Here is a 12,093-nt window from a genome sequence, read left to right as displayed (position 1 = left end):
GCCTTTTTTATTTCATTTAATACTGTACTTCCCGTTTTGTGGTCCCAATATTTTCTCTCCTAATTAGCGCGCAACAAGCAGATGTCGCTAGCTTGGAGACGTGACATTTCTCCATTTCTTTGGATAAACCAGAACAGAAAGGGATAAAAATGATGCTCGAATCCAACCCTCAGAAAATTGTAAATGCAAATCACACAGTACGTGCATGACATGATGAAGAGATAATAATTTGGTAGATAGAGATACGTAAATTATTTATCCTCTGCAAAGACTAATTGAGTGATCCGTTTTTTTGCACCATAGATTTGATCTCAACTTGAGAATTTTTTATTTTCAAGTGAGTTGAAAAAAAAACATTCAAAGACCAAATATTATTTTTAAACTTTCAACCATTCCGACCCTGTCTCTGGTCTTTGAAAGCACCACGAGTCCAGTTACTTTTTCCATTTTATAAAGGAATAAGCATTGCAAATAAGGTGGGATTTTTAAGCTTATGGATTGTTTGGAAATGTCTTGAAATCTTAGTGATATGTCTCCTTTAAGTTGGGCTCTCAGTGAATAGCAAAAAAATGATAAAGGGAAAGAATTTTATAGTTTTTTGTACCTGAATTTCTTGTAGTACTGCCTGACTTTGTACAGCGAGGCAGCGTTGATTTGGGCCTGGTACTCCTCCACGGACACATTGTCTCTGTAGTAGTAGCCCTCCATGCTCTCCAGTGCTATAAAATGATATATATTAATGTGAATTATGCATGAAAAAGTCCTTAAAATAAATAAAAGTACCTTGTGTGAAGAGCACAGGGTAAATTTTGACGCCTCTGCCGTTCCTCAGCCGAGCAGGCAACTGAGAAAAGTAGAAATTTTCCAGCTGGAGGAAAACCTTCAAGTTCTGCCGGGAGCCTTCCACGTGGTAGCACACGGGCATGTCTGGGGAGGATAAATTGTTCATCTCATCTCATCAGCCGTACCGCTTATCCTCATTAGGGTCGCGGCGGGGCTGGAGCCCATCCCAGCCATCTCCGGGCACACCCTGAACTGCTCGCCAGCCAATCGCAGGGCACACAGGGACATACAACTCATTCGCTCATTCACACCTAGGGACAATTTGGACCGGCCAATCCACCTGGAATGCATGTTTTTGGAATGTGGGAGGAAACCGGAGTGCCCGGAGGAAACCCACACAAGCACGGGGAGAACATACAAAACTCCGCACAAGAAGTCTGGAGCTGGATTTGAACCCACGCAGGAGGTTCCCATGGCATAAACTGTGCCGCACAAGCGCTAACCACTGCGCTGCCCAGATAAATTGTTGTCCCAAGAAAAATTTGACTAAAAATTTTTAAAGATGAGACCCAAATAACAATAAGTAAAGGAACAGAACATCAAAGTTTCTTAGGATCTTCAGAATTAAGAGGTAACAAAGCTACTCCAGCACAGCCTTGACTATGCAACCCTGAACCATAATAACGAAATACCAATTAGATCTAAATGATCAAAACATTAAAGTTAGAAGAGGCAGGATATAGTGAAATACAAACTGGTTTTTACTGAACACAATTTGAAAGAATGAAGATGCAGGGTACATTCTGAGATGTGAATAGAATAACCTCCAGACAACATTCCAATATCAACTGGCTTTAACAGAACAAAACATTAAAGAGGGGTTAGACAAGCAGCATTTTTATAGGTGGACAGAACGAAAGTGCCATAAGAAACAATATTAAGGCTCCCTAACAAGCTGCAACTGAACAAAACGTGAAAGTCACAAGATGCAAGACACATATTGGAACACTAACTGAATAAAAAAGACAACACGGAATATTTTGGGACACTAACTAGCTCCAACTGAACAAATACATTGCAGGACATATATTGGAAGACTGTGGTTAAATCCCACACCACAAGGGCCGTAGGGGCACCATTTCCTGTGGTGTGTCTTGGGCAAATACAGCCTGATGGCGCCCATCCCTCTCCAACCAAACATGTTTCCACGCGGTCTCGAACCAGGGACTTTTTGCGTGTTGGACGAATGTGCTAACCACTGCACTATGGAACTAAACAAAAACAAAAAGGCAAGGCAGAATATGTTTGGATACCATCAAATTTTAACTGAAAAAAATTTATTGAAGGAAACCATGACAATCAATACCTGTTGTAACTGAACATAACTTAAAAGAAGGGGGGTGCAGGGAACATACTTTCATTTGGATACAACTAAATAATGTTCCAACATCAAAGCACCAATGGCAAAAAAATAGAAAATAAAGACATTGCTAACGAGCTCCAACTAAACAAAACATGGAAAGAGGACAACAAGGATATGTAAGAATACAAAATCTAACCGAACAAAACATGAAAAGCGGAAGACGCAGGGAACATAGTAACATGTGGGTGGAACTGCATAATGTCCCAGCATCAACCAGCTCTAACAGAATAGAACATGAACAGTAGAGGATGCGGGATATCTTAGAATACTAACTCACTAACTCTAAATGAACAAAACATGAAAGGGAAATGAGCTAGCATGTATTGGAACAAAGACTAGTCCTGCCTGAACCAAATATTAAAGGGGATAAATTAGGATATGTAGGAAAGCAACTTTTAACTGCACAAAACATGATGAGAAACATACTCATACGCGCCGATGGAACTACAAATTTACCAACATCAACTAGCTCTAACAGAACAAAACCTGAAAAAAACACTAGAAACATTCCCACACAGAGTGCCATTACGATGAAGCCAAGAAATCCAATACGGACTAGTTGTAACTGAACAAAACATGTAAGGAAAGACATACTGGCCACTCGTGGTTCCCCTTGAAACTGCTGGAAATAGAAGGTGACTTTTTCAAGGTCCACCAGCGCCACCTGAGTGTCTTCCAGCATGGCCTGCTCATCTGTCTGGAAAAACGACGGCGAAAATTCATAATTCTCGTACTTTTTTCTCCCTATAGGGATTCTCACCAGGTTTGGCGAGAGAAGCGACTGGAAATGGAAGAGTAGCCCCACGCTGGCTATCTGCTCCAGCCATCTTTGGCTGGCCTCCTGAATCTCCAGCAGGTCCTGGGGGTCCTGCTCCAATTGTGATTCTTTGTCTGCTTGGTGGAACTGCAGATACATACATTAAGTTATATAGAAAATAATGAAATGCAGATACTAGTACCAATATCAAAAATGTAGGTACTCCCAATAAAGCTGATTTTGGTATTAGCCGCCACCTAGTGGCCAATAAGAGGAACAATAAATTAACAAATATTAATAGTAATATTTAAAAAAAAACAAAAAAACAATAACGAAAACATAGCTAATACCAGTATCAACTACATCAAGTGGTCAATTTGACATAAGGTTAAAATTAGAGTAATAATAATTGTTGTTAATTAAATGCATTTAAAACAAAAATAAAAATAAATAATGCATGGAATGTACCAATTTCAGAACCATCAGTACTCGCAATGGTACCTAATGTTAGTATCGGGTGCCCTCTAGTGGCCAATTAAACAATCAATGAGTAGATATTAAAGGAATAATACATTGCCATTAATTAAATGTTATTTAAAAATATATATATAAAAAAATGTCGATACAAATAACGATATCAAAACCCCAGTACTTGCTATAGCGATTGATTTTAATATTGCCTGTACTTTAGTGGTCGGTTGAGTAATCAGTAAATTTGATTAAATTGTATTAATTAAATACAATTTACAACAGAGGAATGACAATTAAAGATTTTTTTCCCTTTTTTGGTACTTGTTATTGGTTTGACATTTATTTTATCCTTTTTTGGGCCCTTATTTTTTCTCAATTTATTTTCAGTGTGATTAAAATAATTTTCTTCTTTTTAATTAATTTTTTAGTAATATATTCTCCCCTAATTTTTAATAATTAGATTTAAGCCATTTTTATGTATTATTTAGAAGCAGCAAACTTCTATTTCATTTATTTAAATCAAAAGTGTTTTTACCCTGTTTTTCCATTTTTTGCTGATATCCAACTTACCTGATCGAGAACGGCCATTAGGTGTTCGGAGAAAGCGCATACGGCGGCAACCAGCGTCTGACAAAAAACCATATCTCGACGCAACTGGATCTCAGAATCTGCGGGAGATTGTTATTAAATTATTACAATATATACAGTGAAGAAAATGAGTATTTGAACACCCTGCTATTTTGCTATTTCTCACACTGTGAGGGCGATAAACTAAAAAGAAAAATCCAGAAATCACAATGCATGATTTTTTAAACGATTGATTTTGTGTGATATAGCTGCAAATAGGTATTTAAACACCTGAGAAAATGAATGTTAATATTTAGTACAGTGGCTTTTGTTTGCAATTACAGAGGTCAAACGTTTCCTGTAGTTTTTCACTCCTTTATACAAATCTTCTCTACATCAGTCAGGTTTAGAGTAACCTTGGAAACGGTGGTCCCAGCTCTTTCGGGTCATTGACGGACTCCTCTCGTGTCGTTCCGGGCTGATTCCTCAACTTTTTTAGAATCATTCAGACCCCACGAAGTGATATCTTGCATGGGGTACCACTCTGATTGAGATGACCATCATCTTTAGGTTCTTCCATTTTCTAATGATTGCTCCAACAGTGGACCTTTTTTCACCAAGCTGCTTGGCAATTGCTCCGTAGCCCTTCCCAGCCTTGTGGAGGTGTACAATTTTGTCTCTGGTATCTTTGGACAGCTCTTGGGTCTTGGCCATGTTACAGGTTCATGTCTTACTGATTGTATGGGATGAACATGTGTCTTTATACAGCTGACGACCTCAAACAGGTGCTTCTGATTCAGGATGATACATGGAGTGCAGGTGAACTTCTAATGGGCGGAATAACAGGTTTTTGAGGGTCAGAATTCTAGATGATACACAGGTGTTCAAATATGTATTTACAGCTGTATCACACAAATAAATTGTTAAAAAATCATGCAATGTGATTTCTGGATTTTTCTTTTTAGTTTATCTCTCTCACAGTGGACATACTATGAAATTTTCAGACCCCTCCATGATTTCTAAGTGGGAGAAATAGCAAAATAGCAGGTTGTTCAAATACTTATTTTCTTCACTGTATGCATTATTGATGGTGAGATTTCTTCCCACCCGGGGCGAGTAAGGAGTTAATGCAAACCTGCATACGGCAGCAAGACCATGAGAAGCCTCGTCTTCACTTCTGCGTGCAATTTCACCAAAATAGATGTCACAGTGAGTTTGGGTAGAATAATCAAAGTGATTTTTTACATAAAAATATCAAAATATACCTTCCACGTATTTCCCAATGACTTGCGTGAGCGCCTGAACACTGGCGGGGAGATTCCACGGATCCTGCTTGACATGTAGACGCAACTTTTTGGCGTTGTTCAGCTTGAGTTCCAGTTCTTGCTGAAATTCTTGGGGGAACAAAATAATATGTATATGAAAAAATACATGAAATAAAATAAATACAATGAATAAAATTAAAATACTTGACTAGATAACAACAAATAACTCAGCATTTATTATGGAATATTCATGAACAAATAAATGCATACATAAAAATAACAAAATAATTAAAAAAAAGAAAAATTAAATTATAGAAAAGATAAAACATACATTAAAAAAATGAATATAAATACATAAACAATTATATATGAATGTAAATAAATAAACAAATGAATAAAAAAAGGTTCGTACACAAAAATAAAGACATTAACAAATTTAAATAACTAAATAAATATTTAAATACATTTAATGGACAGTTCAATAGAAAAAAACAAATATAAGTGAATAGATATCAAATAAATAAATCAAATCGAATCGCAAATACATTTACATAATTAAATAATAATAACAAATGAAACACATAGAAAATAAATAGTAGTAAAACTATTCCAAAAAATAAGAATATAAATAATAAAGAAATTAAAGAATTAATAAGGATGAATAAATAGAATGAATACATAATCATAATCAAATTTAAATAAAAATATATTGAATACAAATAAACAAAATGGTTAAATTATTAAACATGTGTATTGATAAATTGTAAATACAGATAAGTAAAATAAATTAAATAATAAAAACATAATAAATAGTGGTCAAATTTTAAAAAGGTGAATAAATAAAATTTAAAAAAAAAAGGAATCCAAATAAAACATAATTGTAAGATTATGAAAAATAAATAGGGATAAAGAACAAAACAATTCAAGAAAAGGGGAAGATAAATAAAAAATAAATAAAAATAATATATATATTATATATATGCAGCACGGCGGCGCAGTGGTTAGCGCTTGTGCGGCACAGTTCATGTCATGGGAACCTGTCGTGGGTTCAAATCCAGCTCCAGACTTCCTGTGCGGAGTTTGTATGTTCTCCCCGTGCTTGCGTGGGTTTCCTCCGGGCACTCCGGTTTCCTCCCATGTTCCAAAAACATGCATTTTCAGGTGAATTGGCCGGTCCAAATTGTCCCTAGGTGTGACTGAGTGAGTGAGTTGTCTGTCCCTGTGTGCCCTGCGATTGGCTGGCAAACAGTTCAGGGTGTCCCCTGCCCACTGCCCGGAGATGGCTGGGATGGGCTCCAGCCCCCCCGCGACCCTAATGAGGATAAGCGGTACGGCTAATGAGATGAGATGAGATGAGATTATATATATATGATTATTATATAAGAATAAGTAAAAAATGATTATGAATAAATTCGAAAAAAAGAAAACAAGAATATAGTGAATAAATAATAAATAAATGAATGAAATTATACACACATATATTTTTTAAAATAGTATAAATAAAAATAAATATGAATAAATAATATATCAACAAAACAAAAAATAGATGAATATAAAGTCATAAGTAACCCCCCCAAAAAACATAAAATCGGAAAATAGCCTCATTAGCTTAGCATTTCTGTCTCATCCCCACCTTGGAAGCCCCTGGTCGGCGTGAAGCACTTGGTCTGTTCGAATGCCCGAGTCACCACAGTCCCTCGCAGCATGCTGCTTATCGAGTCCACCTGAGTTTATGAAAGGGCAAAAATAATAATAATACATCTTCCCCCACTTGACATGACAGTGAGGCACTCTAAACCTGCTAGCTAACTAGCTAAAGGATGGAAAATCTTCTAACCTGGCTGAAAAGTTGCTCCAGGAAGATGTGAAGCTTTTTCTGTTTTTCCTGAGACAACCACACGCTGGACATCATCTCGTCCCCTGTCGTCACGTAAAAAGAAAAAGGCCTTTTATAACATGTTGAGATTTCTTATCTGGGGTTTGCACTCTCCCAGGTTGGAAATCCATTGATGTCCTCTCTCCAGATTTCGAGTGTCTACTTAACTAAAAACGAAATTAGCATGTACCTGAGTCCATCTCGTCACTGTGCACGTAGGAACTGCAATGGCTGCTGCAGATGCTGGTGAAGGACGCGATGGAGTTCCTGTTACTGTTACAGTCACTGAGAAAGATAAACAAAATACAACATGAGTAACTAGAAAGTGTGAGCTCCCTCTAGAGGTGAACGGAGGGAATAACTCCATTAAAAGCTTTAACACTGCAGATGAGAAAAATACAGTAGCTACTCCAGGATACAGCATCCTCACCTTACAACATTTTCACTTTACAGTGTGGAACTTGATATTTTTTCACAGGTCTGCGCCTTGCATGACTGCATGGCTGCTATTGGTGTGTGAGTGTGTGTGTGAATGGGTAAGTGTGAAGCACATTGTAAAGCACTTTGGGAGGTCTTCATTAACTTGAAAAGCGTTATATAAATGCAGACCATTTACATTTACCTCCTCTTTACTGCATTGCCCCCACAAAACGACATAAACAGTGTTTTCGCTAAGATGCATGCATGCTATTGGTCAACGTCATTTAAATGCTGATGTGCTATTGGTTTGCGTCCCACAATGCCTTTCCCTTTATGAAGTTTGACATCTCGGCGGCGCAGTGGTTAGCGCTTGTGCGGCACAGTTCATGTCATGGGAACCTGTCGTGGGTTCAAATCCAGCTCCAGACTTCCTGTGCCGAGTTTGTATGTTCTCCCCGTGCTTGCGTGGGTTTCCTCCAGGCACTCCGGTTTCCTCCCACATTCCAAAAACATGCATTTCAGGTGGATTGGCCGGTCTAAATTGTCCCTAGGTGTGAATGAGCGAGCGAGTGAGTTGTCTGTCCCCGTGTGCCCTGCGATTGGCTGGCAACCAGTTCAGGGTGTCCCCTGCCCACTGCCTGGAGATGGCTGGGATGGGCTCCAGCCCCCCCGCGACCCTAATGAGGATAAGCGGTACGGCTAATGAGATGAGATGAGACATCTCGCGTGTTCGTCAAGACTTTTCGAGTTAGTACGATACAATACTGTATTTTTGGCACTGTATTTATAAATTATGTGTCACAAGGCTTGCAGCGTTGCTAAGGTGAGAATTCGAAAACATAATAACCATAGAAACTAAGCTAGTGATTATCAAGAAATATAATTGTACTCTCACCTAAGTTGCATGGCCTTAATCATGTGACTATTGGGACTAATTCGAATCTCCCCGTGCCTCACTCCTCTGCATCCACCCACTACTCTACTGTACCAGCTCAAGTCACGTCATAATAATAATTGTTAATAATAAATTGAATTTTTCCTGTACATTTATATTCATATTTCTTTAACATGTTATTTAATAGATACATGTATATTATACTATTTTGTTATATTATTATTATCAAATTTTGTACCGGGGGTTCAGGACACACTAGCTAATTAGAATTTGTTAGCAATATTATTTAGCATTCCCCTACCTGAGATTTATGTCGTATCCCGGGGGTGTAGCTAAATATGTTTTACCTGTAGGAATCCCTGTTGCTGATGGTGTCGTGGCCCGAGTCCTCCTGCTCGTCTCCCGCCACGTTGAAGCAGACTTTTTTCCCGTTGCGCTCGGCCTTGTCGCCATCGCTTTCGGCCGATACCGAACTCTCTGTGGTCCTCCCCTCGGATGCTGGGTATGTGATGCATGATAGCAGGCTGGATGGAGGAGAAAAAAACTGTTTTTTTAAAACCTTAAAAAAAGGTTCCTTTTGTTGTGTAATTGAGAGGACCCACAGAGTACAAAGGGAACAATTTTATATACATTATATATGAGCCTATAATAAAAATTATACTCACTCCTCAAATAATGAGTACAAGTTGACTTCTATAGTTGTCAATGGCAGTGTATGTGTTCAATGTTCACAGATGGAAATTAACTTTTGAATTTCTATCCTGCTGACAATTGATATCTCATTTTTAAAAATAATTGCCTATTTCATGCCCGATAAACCATCTCTGATTATATATAACAAATACAAGAGATGTCAACTATTATATCAAATATTCAAACGAGTGTCATAATTACTGATGCGGGGCACCTGTGGCTGCCCCTTTGATGCCAACAGCCACGGATCCTGATTGGCTGTTGGACTCTTTTTAAACTCCCGTCTTCTTGAAAGAACTCGTCAGATCGTCTGCAAACCTATGCTCCCAGCTAGGCAAGCTTGCTGGTTTAAGATCAGGTAATTGTGTAATTTTGTAACTGTAATCCTGTGCAGTCCTTTGAGACATTTTTGTGATTAAGGGCTATATAAATAAATTTGACTTGACTTGACTTGTGACTCTCCGACTCTATCCTGCCCTGTATTCTGTCTGATTCCCGTTGCCGACCTCTTTTCTGGACCCATTTATGTTTTGCTCCTCCGCCCTGGCCAACGACCTGTTTTCTCGCTGTCAACGACTACCTTCGCTCGACATGGAAGTGCCGCTTCCGCGTTTCTGCTGCCAGCTACCTGTGACCGACAATCATCGGATCGTAGATGCAAGTCCTCTTTTCTCTTCTAAATAAAACTGAGTAAACGAACGCAATTGGGTTCCGTCTTCGTTCCTGGTCCGTGACAACGAGAACTTAGAAGGCCAAAGTGGAGAACGGTCCCATGTGAACAGCAGTTGAACATGGGTCATATATATGCTGCCACCACCATGTTTGACAGTGGATATGGTGTCTTCAGGGTGAATAGCAGTGTTGCTCTTATGCCAGACGTAACGCTTTGCATTCAGCCCAAAAAGTTCCATTTTGGTCTATTAGATCAGAGCACCTTGTTCCACATGTTATTTGTGTCTCAAATGTGGCTTCTTGCTAAGGCTATAAAAAGAAATAGACTAAAAAATCGAACTTAAACTAAAAATAATGTTTATTAATAAAATGTATAGATATGAAATGTTAATCTCAGTCCAGAACTCACTCATGAATATGGCCACCGTGCGATTCCATCTCCTTGACGACGGCGTCAATATTATCCAGGAGCTTCTGGTAAGCGTCCAAGGTGAGGAGGTCTTCCTCTCTGAGCAGGAAACGTAAGCCGTGGCCCTCTGTCTGGCCCCGGCTGTGGCCCCAGGGGGCCGCCATGGAGGTGATGCAGTGCTGGATGTGGACCATGGGGCTCTGCTTGCCTGGGGGGGCCGAGAAATTTTTTCTTCACAAATTTTTTGAACTGGAGTCCATGAAGCCTCACCTCGCTCTTGGCGATATTCTGCTGGGTTCTTGCGGTTTTCCAGCTGCACCCCGAAGGAGCTGCCCAGTGAGGCGGTGGTCCTGGGGTAGGACACCTCCATGGTATTAACATGACAATTGGTAGGACAGAAGTCGCTGCTGTGCAGGGGTGACACCTTGCTTTTGGCCTGCTTGAAGGTCGGCCACGCCCTGTTCTTCAGTACTCGGGCGAACTGAAAGGGAAGTGTACTGATCCTTAAAGAATTGAGTGATTGTTGCTTCTTTTTTTTTAAATAAAATAAATTCCAGACGTTTTCTCGTGTCCTTCCCTCGTGTAATTACTTTCCCAACTTTGTTTAATGACATTCCAACAACCCACATCCCCTCCCTATTCCTTTTCTCTGAGAAGGAATGTGACATCTTACATAAAAGAGCTTGAGGCAGAGCTATTTTTAAATTGACCGGTAATTAATACAAGACCACCATTAGTTTCTTTTCTAGTCATTTTTATGCCTACAAACAGAATTATATACTATATTTATATACGGTAATTTATATACATATTATTTATACCATAGTACCTCACTGCTTTGTGCTTTCGCAGCCTCAGTAGATCGTGAGTTGAAAAATATTCTGCGATCCATTGTCCCCAATTGCCTATTGTTGTGAGCAGTGGAATTCATTTTTGTCAGGCCTGTTGGTCCTTTTTTGTGATTCTGTCCACCAAGAAGAGAACTTCACTCGTGCGGCCGCAATACATTATCCCCGATCGCATATTGCTGCGAGCGTCGGCAGGCAGTGTATACTTTTGTCCTTCCTGTCAGCTAATTTTTGCCTTGTATTTTGGCCTCAGATGAACTGCAATCCATTATTCCTGATACCATATTGAGGCCGTTTCTGTCGCTCTCTCCAGAAAATGTTAACCGGACTCCATTATCCATTATCCCTAATTCCATAGGGCTGTAAGCAGGGACCAGTCAAAGACACTTTTGTAGGGAGGTGTGCCTTTAGGGTCTGCCTCAAATTAAATGCAGTTATGGCCGTGATCCATTATCCCCATTCAACTATTTTGAGAGCAAGGGCTGACATAGAGGAATTTTTATTTTGTTCCGGCCAGTGAAGCATGTCAATGTGGCCTGCCTAAATTGAATTTCAGTGTTTTGGCCGTGATCCATTATCCCCAGTAGACTATTGCTGCGAGCGGGGGCTGGGAGAGTTGATTTTTGGCCAAGAGAGTAAATTTGCATAATGTGTCTCGACTCTTTTTTATTTCTTTACGCCTAAGATGAACAGCACCCATGCAGCCGAGATCCATTATCCCCGGCCGAATATTGCTCTGAGCAAGGGACGGCAAAGTGGATTTTTGGGGGATTCCGACCACTGCAGCATGCCACAGTGGGCTGCCTCAAATGAACTGCACACAATCCATTATCCCCAGACAACTATTTCGGTGAGCAAGGGCTGAGAAAGCATATTTGTGACAAGTGTGTTGGCTCTTTTTTCTTTTCTTTCTGCCTAAGATGAACATCACCCGTAAGGCCGAAACCCATTATCCTCGGTCGACTATTGATGTGAGTGGGGGGTCGGCAGAGCACATATTAAAATTTGGGTCAT

The 12,093-nt window shown here is 39.5% G+C and overlaps 1 protein-coding gene across 2 annotated transcripts in view; it reads right to left on the bottom strand.

Moving 5' to 3' along the window:
• Positions 1–12,093, bottom strand: part of prex2 (phosphatidylinositol-3,4,5-trisphosphate-dependent Rac exchange factor 2) — a 73,120-nt gene that overhangs the window by 19,767 nt on the left and 41,260 nt on the right. The window contains exons 24-36 of one of the 2 annotated variants that reach the window (XM_088321923.1): positions 10,502–10,712; positions 10,232–10,439; positions 8,805–8,981; positions 7,333–7,427; positions 7,104–7,186; positions 6,900–6,990; positions 5,267–5,395; positions 5,137–5,178; positions 4,005–4,102; positions 2,967–3,110; positions 2,801–2,903; positions 784–927; positions 605–719 (exon numbers count right to left, since the gene is read on the bottom strand). In XM_088321923.1, coding sequence (XP_088178049.1) covers positions 605–719; positions 784–927; positions 2,801–2,903; positions 2,967–3,110; positions 4,005–4,102; positions 5,137–5,178; positions 5,267–5,395; positions 6,900–6,990; positions 7,104–7,186; positions 7,333–7,427; positions 8,805–8,981; positions 10,232–10,439; positions 10,502–10,712 — 1,640 coding nt within the window. Of the gene's footprint in view, positions 1–604; positions 720–783; positions 928–2,800; positions 3,111–4,004; positions 4,103–5,136; positions 5,179–5,266; positions 5,396–6,899; positions 6,991–7,103; positions 7,187–7,332; positions 7,428–8,804; positions 8,982–10,231; positions 10,440–10,501; positions 10,713–12,093 lie in introns of both variants that reach the window. The other variant, XM_088321922.1, reaches the window with a different exon arrangement.

The sequence above is a fragment of the Urocampus carinirostris genome, chromosome 18, assembly GCF_059441175.1.
Source record: "Urocampus carinirostris isolate Australia breed hairy pipefish chromosome 18, RoL_Ucar_1.0, whole genome shotgun sequence".
NCBI lineage: Eukaryota > Metazoa > Chordata > Actinopteri > Syngnathiformes > Syngnathidae > Urocampus > Urocampus carinirostris.
This window is presented reverse-complemented; position numbering and strand designations above follow the sequence as displayed.